General features: G+C 46.8%; 1 protein-coding gene across 4 annotated transcripts in view; it reads left to right on the top strand.

Moving 5' to 3' along the window:
• Nucleotides 1-26,700, top strand: part of scube1 (signal peptide, CUB domain, EGF-like 1) — an 87,424-nt gene that overhangs the window by 57,872 nt on the left and 2,852 nt on the right. For 2 of the 4 annotated variants that reach the window (XM_036520174.1, XM_036520172.1), the window contains 9 exons: nucleotides 7,107-7,229; nucleotides 17,080-17,196; nucleotides 18,086-18,208; nucleotides 18,410-18,529; nucleotides 19,763-19,889; nucleotides 23,531-23,643; nucleotides 24,567-24,725; nucleotides 25,029-25,232; nucleotides 25,776-25,937. In XM_036520174.1, coding sequence (XP_036376067.1) covers nucleotides 7,107-7,229; nucleotides 17,080-17,196; nucleotides 18,086-18,208; nucleotides 18,410-18,529; nucleotides 19,763-19,889; nucleotides 23,531-23,643; nucleotides 24,567-24,725; nucleotides 25,029-25,232; nucleotides 25,776-25,937 — 1,248 coding nt within the window. Of the gene's footprint in view, nucleotides 1-7,106; nucleotides 7,230-17,079; nucleotides 17,197-18,085; nucleotides 18,209-18,409; nucleotides 18,530-19,762; nucleotides 19,890-19,955; nucleotides 19,965-23,526; nucleotides 23,644-24,566; nucleotides 24,726-25,028; nucleotides 25,233-25,775; nucleotides 25,938-26,700 lie in introns of all 4 variants that reach the window. The other 2 variants (XM_036520175.1, XM_036520173.1) reach the window with 2 other exon arrangements.

Below are 26,700 nucleotides of genomic sequence, written 5' to 3'. Positions count from 1 at the left end.
GTCACCCCAGTCACAAAGACTTACAGTGCAAGAGCCGGAGGAGGGAGCCCCGCTGGGCAAAAAGCACGGAACGGGATACAATAGAGTGGAATAGAACAGAATGGAATATAGGAGAATAGAATGGAATAGAATGTGCTGTATTAATCCCCCACAAGAGCAGCTTTCCAGCAGCAGCACTGCACATGCAAACATTACAACAAGCATGACGAAACGACAGCATGACAATTAGCACTTCTCACAGGGTGATGTTATCTCCTAGTGGACTAAGAGCACAATTAAGAATGCAAAGCTGCTATAAAGCACTTCAGACCTATGGAATGCATAATGGACAGAGAAACATTAATATGTGGCTGTCATAAAATAGCATAGAAAGTGTAGAGAATGAGTTCGGTGCATAGATGGACACCTGTGGTTGAAAAAAATGTTTGCAATGTATATTACTCCCATTATTTACATGTGTCGGACACGGTGCAATTTGAGTAACTGGCATTTATTAGACCGCTGGGGATTATTTACAGTTTGTATAGTACACTCACCCCATTAAACTGTGTTAAAATGTTTGTCTATTTGCAGCAGCTGTAAGGTTAGCAAACTGCATTCAAAGTCCAAGATGTTAATATTTATCAAGTTCCTCAATATTCCCACACAATAAGTAAACAGCATTCACCTCATATGACACACAACATTACAGGAAAAATTCTTTGAGCTGTTTTATTGTTTTGAACAAGAGAAGTCTTTCTTATCCTAGAATACCAGATATATCCACAGTTAATAAATGTCATGTTGTTAGAAGTTCTTTTAAAAATAAAGCTAATAAAATGGACAATTTAATTCTTTGAAAAATATTCAGAGGTCTTGAGTCTGACATTTCTGAGAGATCAGCAGTTCGATGCCTGTTGATGAGATTGATCAACAAAAACTTTGCTTTTTATGGAAGCCACATTCAGGTCTCCATTACAAATTATTTGTAAAGAGTCCAGTTTCCACAAATGTATTAGTTTTATGAATTTTTCTCTAAATATTTCTTTAAATCTCCGGACACATTACTGTAACAACCAGAAGCACTGAGACACAAGCCACTCTATCTCCACTTGATCCTTCTCTTTATCCCTGAAACAGCAGAACTAATTGAAAGATGCTTGTCAGGGAAGAAGAGATCAACTTCTCTCCCCTGTCTGCTTGTCTGTCTGCCTGTGTTGCTGTGCTCCAATAGGAAGCTACCTGTACATGTTCAGCTGCTCTTCGGCTTGGGGTAGTGCAGTGAGTATGGTTGTCACTCCACAGCCTGTACATTCCATATTTAAACCTTCTGTCTGTTCGCCATGAGGACTGCACCTATTCAGGAATGTCCTGGAAAGACAGAGGACAACCCACGGGTCCCTTTTTTCTGCTTTATCATTTTAGGACACACGACATTCATCTTAGACATAAATGTCTAAGATTATTATGAGACAATTATTGAGACCTGAAGAACATAACTGAAAACGTTGGCCCTCTCTTCAAGGTTTTTTGTGGTGAGCTGTGGGATCTAAAGTGTTGAAAATGCCTTTTCTCAGTTTAATCAACTGGCTAGAATTCCGCAGTGCTTCCTGTGGTTTTAGGTTTTGACTTTATTTTAAACAGAAACGCTGAAGCAGGGCATTGTGTGAGTTGGTGCTCTTGGCCGAGGTGGATGCTAACATTTGCATTTGGTCCTGTGCCTTTCTGGAGTTTCCGAGCGGGCAGCATCAATCAGTTGTTTATATGCTGGTAATGGCCGGCGATGTTTGTTTGAGCAGGGCACTGATGGAGTTATTGATCAGCCTTAGCAGTGCGTGGAGGCTGTGATCGATCAGGCGCTGGGTAATGTCAGTCGATGGCAGCGGCTGACAGCGACAGCTATGCTTGGTGACAAACTGCGGCCCTGCGCTTTCAGAATGTGCCTCTCCAGGGAATGGATGAGGCCAGTCAGGCTGAACGGCCTAGTTCTCAAGAGTTCCGCAGTTCTTAAGATCTTAAGAGCTCTGCATCAAATAACACACGCGCACATCCACGCACGTGCACCTGCACACACATGAGCACACCCACACACGCTTACACACATACACACACACATGTGCATGCACACACACACACATCCACTGTGTGGAGGGGCTTACTTGGGCTGCTTATTCATAAAGACCTTCACTGCTAGTCTTTATTACAGCACAGCTCATCGCAATCCGAGTCCACACGGACCTGTCCGTTCATGGTGCTGACAGATGTCTCGAAGCACATGCCAGAAGCTCTCCCTCATGTCATAAACAGGGAGATCGGGTGTGGCATCTCAGAGGAGGAGGTTAAGCAATGAACTGCTGGTGTGGGAGAGAGAGTGGACACACACTATCTCCCAGTGGTCTCTATCAGTCTCTCATATCAAGCTATGTAAGTCAACCAGGATAAGCCTGTCCACCAAATATATAACCGATAACTGATATGACTTTATGTTTCTATGCTTAGTATATCATAGAAATGTTAACATGCTTTCTCTGGCTGGTCAATAATAATGATTAAATTCTTTGTCCTCTTTAACCTTCAGGGCAGTTTGGTGTTGTGAGTTCATTCTCACCTTCTTCTTTTTTTTCATTTTGTATTTTGCCTTGAGTTACAAAGACGGCATGTCTTCTGTCACCATTCATTAAATTTCTCCTCTTCGTTAAGAGGGTTTATTACAGCCCATGTGTGAGGAGTTCTAATTAGAGGAGTCTCGTTAAAAATGCACCTCTGCCTGGCTGGCGGTTGGATGGTTGGGAATAATCACCAGGCTCCTGGCGCTCCAGATGCATCAGCAATCAGGTAAACAATAGGGGAGCAAGATCTGACAAACATTAAAGTATTAGAGACTTAATCAGAACCGCAGTGTGACCACTGCATCAGAGACTTACTCAGAACCACAGTGTGACCGCTGCATCAGAGACTTACTCAGAACCACAATGTGACCGCTGCATCAGGGACTTACTCAGAACCCCAGTATGACCACTGCATCAGAGACTTACTCAGAACCACAGTGTGACCGCTGCATCAGAGACTTACTCAGAACTACAATGTGACCACTGCATCAGAGACTTACTCAGATGGTATTGCAGCCACTGTGTCAGAGACTCACTCAGAACCACAGTGTGACCACTGTGTTAGAGAAGTACTAAGAACCCTGCTGTGACCACTGTACCAGAGACTTATTCAGAACAGCAGGTGACGACTCTATCAGAGAGTAACTCAAAACCACAGTTTTACCACTTTATCAGGGACTCATTCAGAACTACCACAGAAGTCAGACCGCTGATTGTAGAGGAGTGTCGGTGGTCAATCCGCTGTGTGGAAAGCAGTGTCTGTGGTCAGACCACTCTGTGTGTCTTTCTCCACAAGTTATTTTTTTAAAACCTAACTCCTCCCTTTCCAGGTTTTCTGTGGATGTATTTCCCGTGACAAGCCCACCTTAGTGCTTTAACGGCTCGACTCCAGCCGAACTGTATCATTTCTTTTGTTCCAGATCAAATGAATTCGGGTATCACATCAGCACAGCGATGCTATGTAAGACATATCTGCCCTTTGTTATTAAATAAAATAGGATTTTGACTCAGGAACGTAAAGGGCAAATATGACAGAGGATAGTATTGGTTTTCAGCTACATTGCTCCCTCTCTTTCTTTCTCTCTCTCTCTCTTTCTCTCTCTCTCTCTCTCTTCTGATTTTATCATTTCAAGATGTTCAAATGCACAAGTTATTTATTTAAGCTCAAATGGTCCATTATGGCCAATTTAATACCATGTTATTATCCACATGTTTTTCCAAGGAGGTAATTAAGGAGGCACCAAGAAAAAGATGTGTGGGAATGCCAGTGTTTGTGGGTGTTTGACTGACAGTCATACATTTTTGTGAGTTTGCTGGATAGATAGGGAAGGAGGGAGGGGGAGAGGGCATGCTGGGTACATTTTGGATATGGGAGGGTGGTGGGGTGTTAGAGAGAGGAGCTGTTGTGTAGCATTTGGGAGGTGTGATGAGAGAGGGTATTCTGGATGGTTTTATGGAAGGGGGAAAAGGCTGCATGTTTGGTACAATGTGTATGTGTGTGTGTGGCATCTTCATAGATTTTCAGTATAATTCTAAAAAATGGTTAAAAAATGGTTACTGTCCAGTCTGCCCACCAGCAATGGGAGTAGTACATTACTAGATTACAGCAATAATCTGAAGATGAGCATTGCCTTTCTTTACTTTACTAAGAGGTTAGTCAGCAGGATTTTGAAAGTGAGCGTGGCCTTTCTTTACCTCAGTGAGAGGTTAGTCAGCAGGGTTTGCAGTCAGGTCCAGTGGTAGGGGGTGCCTATGCTAGTGTTAGAGTTGGCTGAGTGGGCCAGTGTCTCTGTCACTCTCCCTTCAGCTGCAGACAGTGTTCAGTTGCTTTGCCTCTTTTCCTAAACGTGGTACACAGTCAGGCTTAGAGTCTTCATCACTCAAAAGATAACAGCCTTGAAACCAGAGATTCTCTCATTCTACATATTATTTTTGGCTCATGTGTCTGATCGGATTTATATAATTTTTTTTTTGCTGAAGCTGTTTGCAAAATTACAGATAGATCCGTTCAGATAAGTTAACACTTTTTTCCCAAGTTTTTTTTCATTCAAAGGGTTGTGCCATCCTGAAAGTACTCAGGGCACATATTTTAACAAGAGGACCCCCCCTCGCTCTTCAGAGAGGCCCCCACCGCCCGTTTGACAGGAACAGCAGTGGCCGACGTAAGCCTGGGAAAAGCGCCTGGTTTTGTCCAGCCGAGTACACAGAGGAGCTGAGACGTTTGGTTTCTCGCCGGCCCTCTCATTGTTAAAGCTGCCCGATTCCTCGGCCCGGCTGCAGAATGCCTCCCCTGGCACATTTCCCATACTGTTTTGTGCTTGACTTCCTCCCGGCTCAAAGGCTTTAGCTAATCTTCAGCAGTTTTCTTCACTTAGAACACCAATCAAAATGGGCTTATCCTATGTAATCTGCTTCTGCTATGCCGTTCTCCTGCTTTGTCCCCCCCCAGCCTCCCTCCCCTTCCTTGGGTGGGGGACGTCCAGACCAGGGTGCGGAGGGGGGGAACATATTGCGTGAAATGAGAACCGCCAACAGACAGGGCTTTTGGCAACAGAGGCGCAGCCTCGGGGAATCCTGTTCGCTTATTATTCCTGATCCGTGGCTCTCCCAATCGTTTGTTATTCCTGATTCACGGCTGGAGTACCTGTTTGTTATTCTGGGTCAGGGGGCATAGACTGGACTGTGGCTCTGAATCAAAATGAATTGCTGCGCCAGGACAGTCACAGTCATAGTGACAGATTACGGTTTTGCTGTGTCAGGGGGAACACTGATCTCTGTAAAGGCCTTTCTTTGTTTATTGTTCCCTGATTGTGTATTAAATGTGTATTAATTATTGCATACGGGACTGTTCGTACACTCCATTAGCACCAAGGACAACAGCATCACATGATTAGACAATGGCAGTCAGACTCACACCAGCATCACCCAGAGCCCTGGGTGGATCAGGGTGGCATAGATTCAGAATTTGGAGAGCTCCAGTGGTTGATGGGAAAAATCCCTGACCACAGTATTTTTGCACCAAATGAAGGCGGCCCCGCCCGAAAGGCGTAAGAGTTCTGTGGATCCTGAGCCAGAGCCAGAAATCCAGCTGTTCCCTTCATCTTCATCTCTCTGATGGAACGTGTGTATGTCTGTGTCGTGTTAATTGTACTGAATTATTCTTTGTGTTTCTGAAATATGTATCTTTATGTCTTATCATTCACTCTAGTTCTGAATTCCTCTACTGATTGATGGCATGTCTGTGTCTGTTATTGTTTAAAATTTTCGTAGCTGCTGGCGGCTATGCTGGTCTTTAATTTCCAAATAAATCTAATATATACCCTGCTCTAGCAGTGAAAGGATATTTTGGCAATATGTATGGACTGTGTTATCATTTTCATGCCTTATTTTAATTTTTATAAAATTTTAATCGCTTTGCGTGCTGCCTTTGCCAGATAAATTTACTATGCATACAGTAATTCCATATTCACCATCAGCAATGCTGAATATTTACGCATGTAATCCTGTTTAAATGCTTTGGTCAAGGCTAAAACCAAGCCATGCTTTGGCTCCAAAGCAGGTTCTTTCATTAAACTCCTGTCCAGTTTGTAACCTGGTGTTAGGATTTAGCGTTGTTTCTCTCACAATTATACATGCATAAGCATGCCTGTACATGCGTATACACACAGACACACAGACACACACACACACACACACACACACACACACACACACACACACATGCGCCAGCATCTTGCAACCCTACATAGGCCTTGGTGAGGTCTGATGTGGGCTGTTGTTTTAGTGAAACTTTACAACCAGAGGCAAGGTGTGTTCTTATTCACAGTCTAGTGTCTTCCCTCTCCTTGTTGTTGGTTGAGTTATACAATGCCCTCCTGTGTTCTTTCCCTAAAGCGCATTTCAAACAAAAAAAAATAGCAGAAGCACTTCAAATCAGCAGGGATTGGGACAATCACAAGGGACGCCACAAGGCCAATCGTACTAAACAGGTGACACGCCGAGTCCCCTTTTCTTGCAAATAAGTGCCACGCCCTCTTCCAGTCAGACTGTCCTGAAATGACCCGGGCCCCACTGTAAAGGCCCGGCTTCCTCTGTGGGAATCTGAGGGATATCCGCTGGGATTTATTGGGCAGAGGAGTCCTGCTTTTCGGATACTGGAGGAGGGTGAGATATTGGGCTCCTGTCTGAGAGGGTGGAGGAGCTCTGCTTCTCATTGACTGGAGTGCTTTAACCCCTCAAGGCTCCTGCTCTGGGGGAGAAATGTGGTGATAAACCAGCTGCAGATGAAGATGCCATCTTCACATCGACTGACAGGGCTACTCCAGTCCCAGCTTGCAAGCTTTAACATTACACCGCCAGTTTGTGAACGCTTTTTATGCTACTGAAGGAAAAATGGGACTAAGCGTTGTTTTCGTGTCTGCAAGCGCATCTCCACTTATGAGGGATCTGGGGCTTTGAGTTGAGCAAAGAGCACAAAGTTGCAGTAAAAAAAATGAATTTCTGTTTCTCTCTCTGCAGACATCGATGAGTGTCAGGAGAACAACGGGGGCTGCGATCACTTCTGCAGGAACACGGTGGGCAGCTTCGAGTGCAGCTGCCAGAAGGGCCACAAACTGCTGACGGACGAGCGCAGCTGCCAGGGTGAGTGAGCGACAGCCGTCAGTCAGGGGGCGTCACTTTCGGGTCAGAACATGTACCCTTTTACTCACTCTCTGGAGAAATAGTTTTGATCTGTGCCTGTTCTGAATTCAGAGAAAATCAACAGTTACTTTCATTTGAAGCTTCACAGTTTGTACAAACATTGCTTTTGTCAGGCTCAACCATTTAAAGAAGAGACTTGGCCGATAGTTCAAAGTTTATCTTCAGTTTGATGCCTAAAATAGGGGGGGTTTCAGGAGAACGCACATGTCGGGAATTCACACATACTGTATATGAGATCGTAAACTTTTTAAGTATCTTGCTTTACATCTGTTCAGCCCATAAAGTCCTCAGAAATACAATCCAGTATTATTAATAGAGGATGCGTGCAAGGTTCCAGATTACAAGTCGCAACAGGAGGCACAGGAGATGAGATGGCGCAAAGCACAAATGATTTTATTAATGGCATTGCCCTAGACTGCTTTTGTCTCTGTTCCAAACACGCTAAACAGCCCCTTTGTTGCCCGTACTTTTCTTTTCCTGGAGTGCATTTCAGCGGAGTGTGTTTAGCAAATGGAGGATTGTGTAAACTCCGTGAATCCGCGGCTGCCGGGGCTTGATCTTTTATAAGACCGTGCACGTCTCTCAGTCAGAGCAGCGATCGGGGCAGGGCTTCCTTTCCCCCCGAGGTACCGCATGCCACACAAAAATCTGTTGTTTGCTTTGCAGAGATGGAAAAGCAGTAAACTTGCTGCGTGCTACGTGTAACGTGTGCTTTCTTTACCCAACAACGAGCCCTATGCAGGTCAAGCAGTTCATAAGGGAAGGGAGGCTGTGAGGCTGCATACTGGGTCTTTGATCTGATAGTCTAGTGTAGCGCAAGCAGCCTAGCGGTGTCCTCGCCATGCATTGATATAGATGGTATAGATGGAACCAGGCGGTCTGGGTCTCACATCGATGATGTCACAGTCTGGATTGTAGAACATGATGTAGGTCTCACTTTTACGCTGTGCCAAGTGTGCTGGATGCTCAGAGTGCCAGGGCGTGACTTTGATTCTGAAGGGCTTTAAGAGAGGAATGCATGAGAGTGAAGAAGGAGGTTTTTTTGGAAAAAAGAGAAAACAGTGATTACATTTTGGGAAAGGATGGGGTTTGGTGAGGTGGGGAGGTGCTGCACAGTATACACCTTACAGTAAAGCAGCTGTTTTCAGTGAGGGAAATCGGCCCCTTTCGGATCAACACCTTCTGTTCCCTCTCAAATATCTGCAACTCTGCACGGGCCGACACCGAACCACTGAGCTGAGAATAACGCCGTAGAACTTGCAGCATTCCCCGCGGCCCGCACAGATGTGAACGAACAGCAACGTTCACCCTTGTGGAGCCATCAGACCGGTGAGGGTCCCATATTAAATTAAGGGCTGGGCTGGGTGGTGTCGGTTTTAGCACCAAACAGTCCCGTGTCTTTATGTTTGTTCACAATGGTCATCTGCCCTGTTTCCACCATGTAGTTATGGTGTATGGTGCAGTTCCCTTTGCTTCTTTAACTTTCGCATGTCTGATTTCAAGCTGCTTGTCGTAAACTATTTGCTCTGACTGCTGACAGTGGTATTTTTTTCCCTTTTTGCCGTATCAGTGAGCTCTTCCAGGGAAAACAGCTCTTGGACAGACGGCTCTGGAGAGCTGTGCCAGGATCCGCACGGGGGGGAAGCCTAATTAACCTGGCCGCGCGCCCGCTTACAATGCGATTCAGGGATAATATCCCTCCCTGCCCTTTCCCCAACGCCAGCTCATAAAATAATGAGCCGTGTCTTGTTAACGGAACGAATTGCTCCCAGTGGTATCGGTAATAAATACTGAATACCTGGCCCTGGAGGGGTGGGAGAGGAGAGAGGAGAGAGCGAGCCGCGCTCCACCCTGCGGCTCTGGAAGCTTCGCGTTTCCACTCCTCCCGGCAACAGAGCGTCTCCTTTCATCTCTCATTAGCGGGTGAGGCCTCTCGCCGCGGCCCTCGGTTGAGTGGCAGGGAGCGCGGAGTCTTTAGCCCCCTCTCATCACTTTTTTCCCTCTTTAAGTCCCTCTCCCCGGTGCTGATGGCTTCCTTGACAGGGAGCTGCAAACCCCCCCTGTGGGTCCATTTACTCGGCACAGAGGGACCTGTCACAAGAGAGGGCTTTCTGAGGATTAAGCGCTTTAGTCCACTGTTGCAGCACAGCATGGGTTAGCCCCGCGCAAACGTCGCACTATTTCTGTATGTCTGCTTGCATTCTACAGGGGCTGGTCGCGCTCACCTGTGTTTACTATGTGGGCAGCCTTAGCCAGAACGACCTACAATGTCATCATGGCAAGACATGCAAAATTCAGGAGTTTAGGTACATACATACAATCACATCGGTGATTAACAGTCAAGATGAAAAACAGAGCTAAATTATAAGCCTGCAACAGGAACTGTGCAGAGAGAGCCTGAATACGAGTGTTGAGGGGAGGTTAACTGCCGTCAACGGCACGAATCCAAGTGGCTCGCTGTCCAAGTGCACAGCAGTGCTGCACTAATTATCCCATTAAAGCAGCATGTTCTGGACTTTAAAAGGCAGCGTGCTCCGATTCATTGTCTCTGTAATGGCCTTCTGCAGATGAAATTGGCTTACAGGAGGCTAATGAGGGAGTGTTGCAGTGATGCTACTCCCCTGGGGTCAGTAAGCAGGCATCACACTTCGTTCTCACTCCACCTGGGTGTAGCTGTGGCAGCACCCAAACGCTCTCAAGCAGGAGCTGTATTCTGGGTAAGTGTGTGGGTGGCACCGGGATGAGTTCTCTGCAGATCACACTGGCTGCAGTGGTCACTTCTTTGCAGAACTGTCAATAGTCAATACCCCAGCGCTTTTTTTAAAAAGTAGCCATTTTATACCTTGTATGGGTTTAAGAATGCAAAATCTTCCAGGGAGATTATGTTGCAATTTCATCCTACAGGAGCACTGATGTGGCCTGACATGTGGCGTTTAGGGCGGGACTTTTCTCAGGAGAACGCTTCCCTGCAGCAGACACATAGCTGACAGGACACAGATGTTCCAGTACGGAAATTTACCACATTTTTATCTCACTTTTCCCTCTTACCTGTGAATATTGTCAAACAGGCGCCCACCTCAAAAAAAGTGGAACTGCATCCCCTTGAAGAGACTAGTTTAATTTCAAAGCCTCTGTGCTTCAGTGAGCCTCCTTGGTCGATATTCCATTAGAATGCACTGCCCCTGTCAGTGCTGGCCAATCAGCAGGAGGTGGTCTGATCTTGCCTCTGGAAATTAACTCAGATAAAGGTGGCCCTCTTCACCATAAACCTCAGGAATAGAGTCATAGTCTCTGTGAGTCTCAGAGGCAGCATCTGCTTCTGTGTCAATCTCAGACTCAGACCTTGGAGTCTTGGCTGACCTTTGTGATAACCTCCATGATAATCAATTTACAGGGTTTTTATTCCTGGTTGGCTGGCTGTCTGAGGTGAGTGGTCTAATATGTTAATTGGTCGATCACCACCCTCCCTTCCTTTCCCCTCATATTAAGGTGCAACATGGTAAAGTCTTATTGGCTCCCATTCTCTGCACTGTACACATGGCACCTGTGCCCATACGCTCTCTGCACAATAGGTGAGAAGAGACAAGCGCACACCTCATTGACTGCACATTACCACGCCTGAAAGTTGGCTTTCACGCATCAGGTGGCCCTCAGCATTGTATCACCCGCAGGCGTTTTAATAGAACCAGCTTCCATGGCTGAACTGTGCGATCTCTCCTTCTCCGCATGCCATGGCAGATAAAAAAACATGAGCGGGAGCCAAAGAGGAGAGGACGCTGACCTCCCTCATACAAACCCCACCTAGGCAGGAGGCTCTGAAATACCCACTGATTGCATCTGACTGCTTTACAGAGGTGAAGGCATTGGCTGGTGTTGCTTCCTCTCACAGGTGATGGAAAAGGGACAGCTGACGGTGTAGGTGGTCGTGGGCTCTGAGCCCAGGTGCCCTCTGGTGTATTTAAACTACCACTGTATGAAGGAGTGTGCTTGCTGCAAATTTGTCAGTTGCCATAGATAATGGCATCTGCTGAGCAAATAGTGGGTGATGCAATATGAAAGAGGTGCTTTGAGGTGGGGTGAAGCAAAACCACGTACATGTACAAGCACACCCTCATCATGGGACACCAGCATGCTGTGTCCCAGCCCCTCTCCGGAATGAGCAGATTCAGGGCAGGTCCCTCTTTTTAAACCCTTTGACTGAAGCTGGACAGTGACCTGGAGCCCGGCTCTCCAGGAGCAGCACTGGGCTCTCCTGGCCTGCATGGTAAGACAGGAAGAATGGTGAACTTCCGTCGTGAGATGGTTTTGCATCAGTATCAATGCCTGTTCTATGGGGCCTGTTTCCAAACAGACTGATACTGTGCGTCTTCCACTAAAATGAGTAGTTCTCTTTTTCCTCCATGCTTCAGTGTACCTGTCTGTTCTGGGGTGGCTGGGGAGGGGGTAGCACGAGCTGGGGTGGTTGTGCAGGTCTGGTTGCTGCCTCTTCTTTGCTTCCTTGCTTCTTGACAAAGAACGAATGCACACAAGTATGCGTGTCTGTCCGTTGCCAACAAAGCGCGTTGGTGCGTCATGGCTTTGCACAGCACAGAGAGGCATGAGCCGCATAGGTGCTGTTCTAAGACTGTGGTTACTTTTTCCTTTCCGCTCCCTCCCTTTTTCTTTTCTCAAAGACTGCACAGCACTGTCTCCTTTCTCTGTCTGTTTTAGGCTTTCTGAGCTTGTCGCCCCACTTCCATTTATTCTCTTTTAAGCCCAGCACAAGGACTGAGTGCAGCCACAGATGCACTGTGCCTTAGGAACACGGTGTGTTTGGTGGAATCAGCATCCTGGAACCTGACTCATTTTTACCTGCAGGGTCACCAGTGTTTTTTTATTCCCAAAACCAAATATCTCTAAGAAAATACACCAAAAGGTCTCTTCTCACGGCTCCTTTTTATTGGTTAGTGTCATGTAACAGTGAAAGAGAAATGAGCTTAGCGCTCGTTCCATTTGAAAATCAGTTGTATGGACATGTTTCAGCATTCGCCACTGGCACAATCACACCATTACTGATCCAGACAAACGCTTTCATTTGTTGTCGGAACTTGGACACCAATACAACCATTACCAGTACACATATTTTTCAATCCCAGAGCACAGTGGTACCATATGCTCTTGACTTCATGACCATAAAGTGTGCTGTGGAGTATATCATTACTTACAGACAATTTACAACTGAGATTATTGACTAATCTTTGATAGCTTTGTCTGTGCAGTAGATGCTTGCTGTGATCCATCCTAAAATAAGTTTAACCCTGAGCTATAAATTGAAAATACAGATTTACTCTGAAAATTGCTTAAATTTTGAAAGTCTGTCTTGGTAGTATTTTTGATAGTTCCTACACACTCTCATCCAGAGTGACTGATTTGTACACAAGTATTGAGTCAAGATCCTTTAAGTGCAAGTCAGAAAAGCTGTAAGAACAAGGTTAAAAATGTGAAGGTTAAAAATAGCACATCTGTGATATAGTTTGATATGTTAAATGTCAGTATGTTGAAGCCATTCTGTAGTTACATTTCCCGACTGAACTGGATGCACCCTGTGACATGATGAGGAGAGGAAGAGGCCAGAGAGAAACCCGAGAGCTCTGATGTAACGAGAGATCCTGTCAGGCCGTGAGATTTATCTGCACCTTCAATTCAGGGCTGCGTCTCTCCGCACCACCATCTGAACATCTGGAGCGTCTGCAGACACTGGATCCCCTGCGACTCTCTCATGAGCTCACCGCCACCCTTCGGGAGTCTGTCCTGAGGCGCGGGCTACGTTTTTGACGAGGGCTAATCATGGTCATTATATTACTGCGTGGTTAATTTCACTTGGTCCACAGATGCCCTTCACCATGCACATCTTACGTTCTTCACTTGATGTCAGTTTATACAGCAAGGCATTTACTGTAAAAGTGGTGCCCCCACCTTGAGGGTTGAACACGGAGCCTTCTGGTTACAAGCCCAGCTCCTTAACTCCTCTGCCCTGTTACCGTCCCCCTGCTGTGACACATGGCTATGTTGCTCAGTGGCTTCTTGGAAGAGCGCGTGGCTATCAAAGACATTACAGGACCACTTCCTTAGCTTTTATGTCATGCTGCTCCCTTACCTGGCCAATCAGTGAACAAAGGCTCAGCTGCAGCTTTTAGTCTGTGTGTCAGGTGTGTGGTCCAGGGCAGTCAGCTCTTGATGGGCAGCACTGTAACTATTGTAGTGGCTGTGATTAGGATGTGAGTTTGTAATCAGTGTGGGCGGGGTCTTTATGTGTAATGAACACACACAGTTTTCCTGGTCTGTGGGCGTGTGCAGTCTGAGAGTTCGTTTCATTGAGCCTACTGTGATGCAGACACCAGGACGACATTTATACTGTGTTTGCTTCAGGTACCTCACTGAGGAGGTGGGCATTTCCCTCCTGGGCTTTGAACCTTTGACCCTCTGGTGCACAAAAACAGATTCTCTCACACACACACACACACACACACACACACACACACTCTCTCTCTCTCTCTCTCACACGCACAGTCACACACACAGACACACACACACACTCACACACACACACACACACACATGCATGCACATACCTCTAAGTTTCTCATCTATAATCCGCTGGAGGTTTCCAGTGCAGCACGAATCCTCTGCAGCAAAGATTGACTGATCTGATGGGACCCATTGATTAGAGCTTACTTGAACAGTGGAATGAATCACTGAAATAAAGGTGTACTTGTAAACATGACAGCTGTTCATGTCTTCTCAGACAAATGCATTTGCCCAGCCACAGAACGGTGTGTGCACCTGCGTGCCTGTTTGTATGCATGCATGCATATATATGTGTGTGTGTATGGCTAAAAAACAGCCAATCCACAGCCAGGGGACAATAGAGTGGCCCAACAGAGGGAGGCAGAGGGAAGAGTCAGGAAAGGTCATCACTCTGTAAGACCAGTATGTCATTATATTGTGCAACGTGTGGCTAACTCTGGTGTGTACAGTAACGTCTGACTCACTGTGCAAATTACAGGGAGGCGAAAAGGGGAGAGTTTACTCTACTGTATCCCAAATCAGGGTTCAGGACCATGTCGCCGACGAGGCAGGGCACAGATCTGACGGAACAGAAGCAGATGGACATAAGCTGCAGATAAACAGAGAGCTCCCAAACTGCCTGAAGGATTCGGTGCGCAAGTTTTTCCTAGAAGTGGGGGCGAGCATAAATGAACCTGTGTTTGTCATCACGGTTTCCTGTGGGGTTTTGAAGTAGACTACTGGAGGCCAAAGGGCAAATGCATATAACTAAGAAGAAAGCTAATTCCTTGCCTTCCTGTGCCCCGTTCCCTCTGTACTGTGGCTACATAGTTCAACTCAAACAATTTTGAGTGTCAGTATCCTACCGCCAGTGTACTAGCTTAATTAGGCTGCTCCACCCCAGCCATTGGTCAGTCTGAAGGGGAGGGCTTGTGGGATAAGCATGCTGGGAGAGGTGTAATAATGTGTGGCAGGCTGTCAGGGTCTTGACACAGGGTCGTGTGGCCCCATGTGGAACGATGGCCCAGCTCTCGCATGCCCAGATTCACCTCCCACCTTTCAGACAATTCCTATAGAAACTGGTCCCATTTACACTAGCTGTTCACAGCATCCCTCCTCCACCATCACCCCCCTTTCTTTTCACTGTTCATGATGTCAAAATGGAGGGTCAACAGCCTTGGCTCGTGAGCTGGTTTGATCCCTTCTTCAGACTCAAAGCCAAAGTAAGTTCCACTGCACCCGTATTGGCCATGACTGTCACTATTGTGTCATGTCTACTGAATAACTGTTTTCTATTTTTTGTGTTTTTTAACCAACTGACTGATGGCCAGAACCAGGCCTGCTTGGCCTTTTCGGCACAGCAGTTTCTCTGAAAGTCTGTATGGGATTCCCATAGTCCTCAGTCCTTGTGCCCTGCCTTTTCAGTCTCTGCTCTAAAGCTGTACTAGCCAGTCTCTGAGATCTCACTCTCTCTGCCTCTCTCTCTAATTCTCCCTCTGAAAAGCCTCTTTCCCAAGCTTCCTTATTATTAAGGTGCCCGTGTCTGGCCTCCACCATCTCACCCTGATAGAGACCGGCCTCTGACCTCATCAGAGCCTCCCTGGAGAGCTACCGCAGTGCACGCCTCCTTAAAAAGCACTTAGTTTCCAGAGGAGCAAAAGTCTCAAATTTAACGCCGTGTAGCCGCAGTAAATCAGCGGGATCTGACGGGGCTTCCGGGCGCTGGAAGATTTAGAGGGGCGAAACCAATCATGGATGCCCCACGCTTACAGCCTGTGCATCCACATGGCCAGACAGGTCCCGGGCTCACACGTGCTCAGTGTGGATTTCAGAGATCACTGTGGTTTTTAGGGATGCAGGAATAAATCTATGATAATGATTTAAGCACAGTGAATGTAAAGAACTGGATTTGAACTGCAAGTGTGTCTCGTCTGAAGATGATGCTCTTAGCTAGCTAACAAATACCTTCAGTGTTGTGCAATGCTGCAGAAAGTTTGTGAGAATATTGTGCTTTAAGCATGGACACTGTAATAGATACCTCACTTGTACAGATGGGATGTTGTGATAGACTGCCAATCCCTTAATATAGTTATGCAGAGAGGATACTGAATCTTCCTGTCAGAACCACAGTCCACTTTCAGCAGATGCCCAAGAAGGTCAAATAATGTGCGTGAACTGTCTCCTGTCAATTAAACAAAATTACCCAATAAGCCCCAGGGAATTAAAGGAGTCGGCCTCTGAATGTTGTTTATTTTTGACTCATGGGTCTGTTTATTGTGCGTTCTTGTGAGTAATGAAGCAGTTTATTTTAATTCTGGTCATGATGCCTGTCTCCACAGTGGAGCTCTTTATCGAATCCCGTCTGGGGCTGCTTCTGCTCTGTAACCTCTCCCATGTCCACTCCGGGCCTTTCGTAACATAATTTCTAAAATATGTTTGTCATGTTTTCATTTTTTGTTGCGCCTTATTACTTTACAAAAAGATGCGGCTTAATCCGATTAAGGCAACTGTTGGCTCACCACTGCGGTCGTGTTTATTAGCACATCTGACTGTAAATAGAACGGTGACGTGAGACTGAACCGCAGAGAGGGCAAGCAGAACTTCATGAAGCACTGAACGCAGGTTGAATTGCTTGAGGGAGATTGACTGCTGGGAGAGCACCAGTTTCTCATTGAGAGATGAGGAGCAGCAGTGCCTTCTACCCTCAAACTGTAGGGCACCTCCTCCTGCAAGATCCCTTCTGTAGAATTATAAAGAACTACCGCTTCTTCACCTCTGTTTTGGCTCTGTTATGGTCACGAATCTCTTGGGTGGTTTCAAGCTTCCTCACTGCTGACCTGCGGCCATTTTAATTCATTTTAAACCGCCTCATGTACAGATAAAATGTATCTCCCTCTTCTGTGCTATATCACTGTAATTAGGACCCCACACACTGAAGAAACTTGACCATGATTAGAAGCATGTCTTCACATGTGGTGCGCTTCAGACCACGGACCTATACACAGACAGTTCCCAGACAAGGATAACCTAGTATTTAGACACCAGTCAGACTCAAACTCCCAACAAGGAGTTCATGAAAAAATAAATGAGAAGTTCAATTAAAATACAATAGCAGGCCATTTTCACAATGTTTAAGGCAATCTGTTTCTTGAATCACAACATTGCCTTGATTTCCCCTTTCAAACCTTCTTTAAATTCTGTTAAGAAGCATGTCACTAAGATGTTTTTTTTTTTCCCCTGGCAGATATTGACGAGTGCTCTTTTGAAAGGACATGTGACCACACCTGCATCAACTACCCGGGCAGCTTTGAGTGTGTGTGTGAACCAGGCTACACGCTGTATGGGCTGACGCACTGCGGGGGTGAGTCCCCCCCCCCATCTGTCTCTCAGTCTCCACATCACACTGGTTGTGGGTCCCCGCTCTGCCTCGTGTCAGACGGATGGCTGAGACGTCCACACGTAATTGTTTGTAACGCCCACATGCAGAACCACTGTTCTTCCTCAAGGTTTTGGTTTGAAATGAAAGGCAGCACATAAAGGAATGGCATAATTATTCACAGTGATCTTACCCAAGGCAGACTCACGAACGGGATGGCTCAGGTGAAGTGATTTGCTCCAGGATATCGCAGCTGGGTCCCAGGTGGGGTGTGAGCACGTGGGGCACGACCCAGAGCTTTCCGCCTCACACTGCAGCTAGGTTTTCAGAGCAGAGTAGAGGAGACAGGAATGACAGCCGTCACCAGTAGTGATATAGAATTAGGGTACAAACAGTCACATACTCACCCATCCCCTGGCCCCTGGTGTTTGCTGCTGCTACTCCGCCCAGCATTCACCTGTCAGCCACCTGGAGAGGTGAAGCAGCAGGTTTAACAGCTGTCTGTGTGACCAAACGCTGCCACGCCTAGCTGAGCTACGGCGAACCACTTTCCATTTCCTTAATGACACCCACTGTAAGGCTCTCAAGGGCAGACTAAATATGCCATGGTTGACTGGACAAAACAGCAGTAGCACTTACAGCCCCTGTACAAAACAGAAATAATTGAAAAATAGCCCAGCGTCTCACGCTGTAGTTCAAGCCATTTTCCAATTTCTGTTTGCATCGTCATCCAGATCTATAAAAGTGGCTCCAGAAATTACACTGAAATGGAAGCACCTTAAGGCACCTTGGATATTAAATGTTCATTAATAATAGGTGATTAGAGTGGGTGTGTGCGATGCAGTGTGTCTGAGCTGTGCGTTCTGCGTTCCAGACGTGGACGAGTGCAGCATCAATAACGGCAGCTGCGAGCACGGCTGTGTGAACACGCTGGGCAGCTACGAGTGCGTGTGCCCGCCCGGCCAGAAGCTGCACTGGAACAAGAAGGACTGCCTCGGTAAGCAGCCTGCGTCGCCCCGTCTCCTTCCCTCCATCAAACATCCACACGCCTCTGACCGAGCTTTCACTCTTTCCCAGCTAAGGCGTCAGCACTAGGCAAGGCGTGTGTGTGTGTGTGTGTGTGTGTGCGCGTGGGGTCAGAGGCTTCACCGGGTCAGGTGGTTGTCATGGTAATGTGACCCCGGCTCCTCTTCCTCAGAGGCGGTGAAGTGCCTCCCCAACGGAAAACCCGCCCCCAGAGCCCAGCTGAGCTGCACCAAGACAGGCGGCGTGGAGGCGTGCTCGCTGTCCTGCCCCTCCAACGCTCTCTTCACCACAGGTGAGTCAGGGCCACAGCTCTACAGCTGGCTCCATCAGAGCCCCCTCACACTGACTGCCACCATCGCTGACGCGGGGAACAGAACTCCAGCCATTCTTTACTCTCTACTGGCCTCTAATGGACAAACGTGCTCAACACAGATCACTTCAGCACAGGAGCCGGATAAAAGCTGAAGATACTGCTGTTTCATTAAATAAAACTGAGCTCAAAGTCAAAGTCAGCTCTTCAGCCTGCAAGCTACAACAACTTTATTCTAATTCATTGACGTTTAAAGAGATTATTTCAAGTATTTTTTCATAAATACGTACATGTTATGTTCACTGTAAGTTTCGATAAATGAAGAGTAGATTATTATACATTAAGATCTTTATGGTGGGTATATTTTAAATTATTTAATTTTAAAGGCCATCTGACACTAAATGATTAAAAGCCTGGTTCTTGCCCGATATCCTGAATGGATCTGTAACATTTTAAAGAAACCTCTGTTTTATTTGCATTGGCCGAACAGGGGCCGAGAGGACTCGGCTGCTCTTAAATATGATTTGAAATTTATGCCTTAATATCTTTTGGAAAATGTCAGTGTTGAAAAAGAGAGGAGAGAATAGACCGCGGCGGTCTGGCACGGACTTTGTTTCCTTTAGCAAAGTGTCTCGCGCTTTATTTAATCATTCCACTCTCTGATATTTAGTGGTGTCCATTTCTGACTGCGTGTCAGATGGCAGCCGCTGTTCTCCTGGGCTCCTTAGGCCCTTAGATAATCAGGGAATAGCAAAGCAATATAATCCCTCCTTTAATCTCCCGAACTCGGCGCTCTCGCGAGCCCCAGGGCCAAGAGAAACAGGGGAGTTGCCACCGGACGATTTGCGGCGGGAGGGGGCCCGGTCAGAGTGTTCTCCAGCGCGCGGAACACCACTCCGTCACCCTGACAGCTCCTCCCGCGCCCGCGGCGGCCCCGAGCCCTTGCGGCCCCGCGCCCCGATCGAGACAAGCAGGGCGCGCCTAACGGCATCAGCCGCCCCCGTAGGAGGAGCAGAGGTCGCGTCTGAGCAGCTCATCGATTTCGGCCGGCAGGGCCCGCTCCGCTCACGTTTCCTCATGTGGAATGGGATACACGCGTGGCGAGGATTGGGTTTCTGACATGGGAGGGTAGCATTGATCCTCTGCATTGATCCAAATCAGGCTGACATGGTGTTTGTGTGTGTGCGTGTGTCTGTGTGTCCCTCTGTCCTTTAGATTCAGAGAACAGCTACACCCTCAGCTGTGGAGTCCCAGTTCAGTCTGTGAAAGCCCCCCAGAAGAGGAACGCCACTGGTGCCTCACTCAGCTGTGCAGGTACATCACTCTCCGAACCTCGAGAGCTGTACCCAACGACAGAGCCTTGCAATGCCACCAATCAATCGCTGATCCGAAAATATGACCTGTCTAGAAATGAGCCGTTATAATGTCAAACAACGCAGCGCAAGAACCTTATGAACAAAGGGCCCTTAATTATCCGCTTGTGGTCTGTTGGAACATTGAGGTTGGGGTACATAGCGGAAGCGACCTCGTAATGTGAGTGGGGTGAAATGGCAGTCACCACTGCACCGCCAGGGAAAGAGGTGAAGGACACCTCGGTAGACTCCACCCGCCCTACAGCACTGCTGATCCCATTCTGGCTCTTTCCGCCCTCCGATGTTGCCATCTCGATCGTGTTCTCTCCATCGTTAGTGTTCCCCGTCACGGGCTCACTTAATGGCCTCGGTATGTCCCAGAAAAAAAGGAAGTGAAATTCCTTCATTTTTCCCTCAGACATGAAATGCATTCCGATTTTTATTGCTCTTGGTATTGTCAGCCCTATATTTCCTTCAGCATGCTGTATGTCTTGGAATAGGCCAGACATTTGCGCAACCAAAAGAATGAAAAAAAGAAAAAACCCTCAGTGAGTATGAAAGGCCAGCCTGGCTGCTTGTTCCGCTGGTGAGTGACATGGGGGACGGCATTAATGTGAGCCGTGGAAACCAAGCGGCCGCGTCGAACCCGACGACTCCTGCGCACCGCGCGTCCTGAGGCTGCCGGCTATCAGAGGCCGGCTCTTTTACAGTCCTCACGGAGAGCTCAGGAGAGTTGGGTTTCCCTTGTGTGAGGGCCATTGTACGGTAGCTGGAGATCCTGTGTTTTCGGGACGTCCCAGAGCACCAGGGGAACCCAGACAGCGGTCTAGAGTCACGCAATGTCTGGGGGTCGTGTGAGATCTTTGCGCCGGGCGCACCAAACACACTTCCCCTCTGCCCACGCTGGGCTGTCCTCATTTTACCCCCAGGCCCTCCACTCAAACCCCTCTCCTTAGATTCATACACTGCTCCCTCCTGCTCCACACAGTCTACGCACAGTCCGCTTTCTCTCTGACCCTGCTAAACAATATACCACTCTCCTTTTTACTCAAAAAAGACAAAGATCCCACTAATTGTAAAGCTGAACTATGCCACTGATTGAGTTTTCAGCTCCTCAGTCGATTGCATGTCTATGTACTGCAGGTGATGGTTTTCTCACTCTCGTTTTATAACTGAATTGGTCCATTGTAACGGGACGGGATTCAAACCTGTCAGTGTTTGATAATGTCTTCCAGCTTCTTCACACAGCTGCAGACTTAATGCTCCACGCATCACAGCTCTGGATGTTTTTGGACACTTTGGAGACTTAGTGTTTGACACTTCTGTTGATATTTTTGGCTGTGTCCACACGTTACAGGAAGAAAACGATGAAGAATTTAGCAGAGACTAATTTCTTCTTTCAACTCTGATCAACACTGCATGCCTCCTAAGGCCCCACTGTCAGCACATCCACAGTTGCGGGTAACCACAGCTCTGGTACCTTCAGTCTGTTTTCCCCTTCAAAGCCTCTTAGAAACTAATACCAGTTCAGCTTGGAAGAAGCTGACAAAAGCTAAGATACTGAAATTGACATAGGTCAGACTGTGTAGTCTGAAATTATTTTACTGTGAACAAGCCCAGATTATTAGTCAATTCTGCAAACTTTTGTTCACGGAACATTTTTTGGAATTACTGTAAAGGGTTATATTAGTAAATACTGCTTGTTCTGTCAGCTATAAATGGAATCAAGAAGGACTGAGACTGACTGCATAAATTCATTCACTGTTAATTTCACTTACTACTGAGTTCACATTGAGTATCTAAAAGACATAATTTTGCTGAGGCTTTTTATTGTTTAAATGTATCGCTCAAAACCAAGGACAAAATGTACTGTGTTTAGTCTGAATGGAGGCTTGAGCACCCTGCCTCGCTAGTCACATCATCTACGACACAGAAGACTACTGGCTGATAAAGAAGCCTTCCATTTCTGCTGTCTGTAATCAGGCTTCACCTCATTTAAATATCTCCAGTTTCGGACCTTTCCAATAATGTCAGAGACTGTTACTGCCAGTGCTTAAATATGGGAAATGAGAGCCTTCCGTGAAGCCTGGCTAGCCCACAGAGACCGCTCGGGTAGCTGTTGGTTGACTGCTTCATTATGTGTCCGGCTGCTACGCCATCCTCTCCCACATTGAAAATAGACTGTATTCATGTGGTCGCTGGGAGAGGGGAAGACCTTTAAACGGCCGTCCCGTGACTGCGGTCAGACCGGGACAAACCGGCAGTGTGCACAGAGGCGCTCACCGCTGCCTCCGACGCCCGGTTCGCCCTCCCGCTGACTGCCGACACAGTCTCACCCTTCCAGAGCCCCCCCCCAACCCCCCCCACCCCGGGCACTCGCGGGTGCCAACGGGAGTCTGAGGATCAGTGTGTTTGAGGAGCAGGGAGATCAGAGAGACGGGGCTGTAACAGCAGCTCTGTATCCTCAGAGCCACCGGAGCCACACTGTCTGTGCCTGCCCCTCTCTCTCCGTCTCTCTCAGTTTCAAACTCAAATTCAAAAATGCTTTATTTACACGACACGTTATCTTGTGTTTCAAAAGCGGGGGGGCTTGTAAAATATTTGCAAGCAGCAATAAAATGGTAAAACACGAACAAAGCATTCATGAAAAAAAGTTTTCCTTCTCAAGCAGGATCGCAGGAATGGACCATTTGAGCTACCATCTCCACAGTTTCAGTATCGCCCCCGAGTAGGATTTTCATTGTCTTTTTAATATGGGTAGATGAAGTGCTTGATTAATTGACAGAATCTGTGGAAAAACTTGTATTGAATGGGGAAGAAACTGGGGCAGAAGGGAAGGAAGTCTCTGCCTATCTCTACATCCTCCAGGTTACACTGATTATACAACTTGTTCTCGCCCTCTGTCTCTTTCTCTCTCTCGATTGGACATGATGATTCAAACTGGCATTTAGTGGTGTGATAGGTGTTGCTGTTGCCAAAGTATTTTAGAGCATTTAAGTGTATCCTTCCTGCCCTTTTCTCTCTCAGAATAAGTATACATGTCTCTCCTCTCTCTGTCTGCCTCTCTCTCTCTCTCTCTGACTCTCTCCCTCTCTCTGTCTCTCTCCCCCCCTCCCTCCACTGCCACTATGTTTCCACATTTTGAGAGATCTCAGCGCTGTCACTCTATCCATCCACACTATGAGGGAGCTCAGCACTGTCGTGCTGTCTCGACTCCACATACACAAAATTATTCTTGGCAGACATCCCAAGAACCCAGAGGTGTAAAGGGATTTCTGTCCAATGGCAGTGAATAAAATACTGACACTAAGAGGAGCTTTCAAAAAACTGTCGTCATCCCTGCTGGTTTAGCCATGATGTCATCAGGCATGAACGGCGAGAAGCAAAATATTCAGCGGTGTTTTGAATTCATTTCGTTTCTATCTCTGATGTGCCGTAATGCACCAGAGCAAAGAGGCCAGCAGTGTGTTTGGTGTCATTTTAGAACGCTGACCCGAACTTGACCCAAACCTGGACCCAAAAGGATTTTCGCTTGTGAAACGAGCAAATGGAATGTGTTGAACAAATGGAATGTGTTGAAGTTCTTTTTTCCACTGGAAAGTAATGTCTCTCCTTTTAATCCATCAGACAGTTTAGCTCCGCCCATCAAACAGAAGGCCCGCTTCAAGATTAAGGACGCCAAGTGCCACCTGAAACCTCGCAGCAAGGGGAAGCATAAAGATACCCCCAAGCAGAATGTGCAAGGTAGATAAAGTTCAGTTTCAATATCACTTCAAGACCTTTTAACACATCTTGTGAGAGGTTTTTCTCTTTGATTTTTGTCTCTTCATGGAGTGACACAGAATGTGTTAACAGTATTGTCCTGACAGTTGCTGTTGCTTGAACACTGTCTTGAAAATGTGCCAAAAGGTATTTGGGGAATATGGTGCCATAAGTCTCAGTCTCTCTTTTTGGGATGCAAAAATAACACTTAGGAAGCATCATCCCCATATTCCATCAAGCCTTGACCTGAATGATGTTTCCATTAAATGAAGACCAGCTTTAAACTGATTATCCCAACAGATCATTCTCCTCCCAGGCTCTGCGCTAGTCAACAACCCAAACATATATCCAGAATGGGAAACGGGATATCATCCTTTCATTTACCATAACGCAGGCTGCAAGCCACTGTTAAGCAGCTTTGCAGAACCAAACTATCAGGTGTTGGATTACACAGTGATGACCACAATTTGGATTTCGCTCTGAACAACTATACCTCATATAAATCGAAACATTATCTTACACATCAGCTCTAGGATTTATATGGGAAGGAAACAGGTCATTCAGATACTGAGCCAAAAGAAACCACTGCCTTTGAGACAATTAAGGCAATGATGAAATGGTGTATTTCAGAATTATTCTTCAAAAATTTTTAGAAAAATATTTTCTACATACAGGTTAAGCTCATTTAGAAGGTACAGGAATAATGCTTCCAGTCATTAAAAGCTGACATCTGCACATTCTAATTGCAGAAGTGGTCGAAGAACTATGCGTACAAAAAGATTATTTCACCGACCGCAAACTTGCGCTAGAAATGTCTCACGTTTAACGTGGTCAAAGTTGAAAACTAGAGGCTTGATCAAGAAGTCACAACATATATTTGTCCCTCTTCCTCTTCCTCCTTGAAGGGGGCCAGTTCCCGTGCATGGACGACTGTCACGTGACCTTCGTCAACCTCAAGTGCGACTCGTCCAAGAAGCGCCGGCGGGGGCGGAAGTCTCCCTCCAAAGAGGTGTCGCACATCACGGCAGAGTTCGAGATGGAGATGAAGGAGGAGGAGGCCTCAGGTCAGTCCATACACGGTAAAGGTCAAAGGTCACCGTCGGGTCACTTCAGTTATATCATGCGGAAAAATCAGATTAACCAGCTTTTACAATGACTGCGGCCTGGACTGTAACACGGTGTCTGTGACTCCTGTAATACAGACTGAGAGTTTCTGTGTTAATGATTGTGTTAACAATTGTGTAACAATGTGTTCTCTGCACTAACGACACTAACTCCTGTAACATGGACTGTAATACGGTGCTTCTGTGTTAATGACAGACTCCTGCAACACGGACCATAACATGGTGTTTCTGTGTTTATTACAGAATCCTGTAACATGGACTGCGTGAGGGAGAAGATGAAGCAGAAGCTGCAGATGGCCATGCGGACCCTCAGGAAGTCCATTAACAAACAGCAGTTCTACATCCAGTTCTCGGGCACGGAGTACGAGGTGGCCCAGAAACCAGCCCGAACACCTGGCAACCAGGAGTCCTGCAGCACCGGCCAGGTCCTGCAGGAGGGCAAGTGTGGTGAGTGTAGGCCCCGCCCACAGAGGGAGGGGCCTACTTTACTCTCCTACCAGCTTTTTCTCTCTGCAAGTCACTATATTTAAGTCATGACATATATGACAGTATGATGTCATAATCTCAGCATAATAACACAATGTCAATACTATCTATAAACAACATTATGGTATGTATCTGTACATCTGTCAGTCTTCTTGTTGCTGCACCTGCAATGCAAAGTTCTCTGCACTGCAAACAGAGGTAAAGAGTGCAGAGTGTGGTTCATGAAGAGGGAGTAACCGGTGCAGATCGAAGTGGGCGTCTCCAGGCTGCTCTTGAGTTGCTGGATTCATTGTCAGGAAGTAAACAACCATTAAAGAATCCGAAAAGTTGCTAACTAGATTTTGAGAAATGTTTCCAATAGTGTTCTATCGCTTCATGTCAATCAGTAATGCTGCTCTAAGAGTGGCAATGTCTGTGGTGCTGCCCCCTCAGTGGTGAAGGTTTAATGGATTACACGGGGTCTAATTAAACATCTGACTGGCTTTCCCCTGCTGTGTCTCGCAGTCAGCTGCAGTGTGGGGACCTACTACAGCGGCGAGCAGGAGCAGTGCATGCAGTGCCCTCCTGGCACCTACCAGGACACGCCCGGCCAGCTCTCCTGCGAACCCTGTCCCAGCACTGACAGCCAGGGCATCGCCGGAGCCAAGAACGTGTCTGAGTGCGGAGGTGGGTGTGTGCACTTAAACACTGTGTGCCTGTGTGTGTATTAGCAGACCCAGGGAAGCCACAGCCACTGAAAAAAAACACCCAGTATCAATTTAGAGATTGACCGTCACTCACTGTGACGTCACTAATTGTGACATCACTCACTGCGGTCAGCCTTATGCACAACAGCCTGATTACAGTCAGCATAGGCAATTCTGCAGTAAACAGTGGATATACCCAGAGAGCCAGTGTAATTGACTGAATTATTCCTGTCATCAAACGTTAGATCATTTAAAGATGCTAATTATCTTAAGTATGGGAGCCCTCAGTGTGAATCCCAGAGAACATCAGGGACCTAATGCATGTTAAACTAATCATCACACTGTTTCAAATCAAATCAATTTTTAAAAACTACTTTTTCAGTGATACCGAGCTCATCCCACAATTGGGTGTTTGGCATCACCTAGTGGACGAGAGATGGAGGGTGTCTGACAGTGAAGCCAGTCAATTTCCTGCAGTACAAGGATGCACTGTGAAATATCTTTTGTCATGCAGAGCCCATATTTTAGAAGCAAGCCTTTTATCAAGTGTTTGACGTGTATCTTCTGAGAGGTTTTTGGGTAGCTCGACAGATTAACGGAGCAGAAAAATAATAAAAATAGTGTGAAATGTATGCAGGAAATGAGCGTGTGTAGTTGAGTACCTGTCTGCAGGGTGTGCTTGTTAATGGCCATGCCTGTTGGGTCACTCCATGTCACAGCAGCATGCCGCCCCATGTCTCTCG

The sequence above is a fragment of the Megalops cyprinoides genome, chromosome 25 (assembly GCF_013368585.1).
Source record: "Megalops cyprinoides isolate fMegCyp1 chromosome 25, fMegCyp1.pri, whole genome shotgun sequence".
Taxonomy (NCBI): Eukaryota; Metazoa; Chordata; class Actinopteri; order Elopiformes; family Megalopidae; genus Megalops; species Megalops cyprinoides.
Note: the sequence above shows the minus strand (reverse complement) of the source record. Positions and strands in the feature narration are given on the sequence as shown.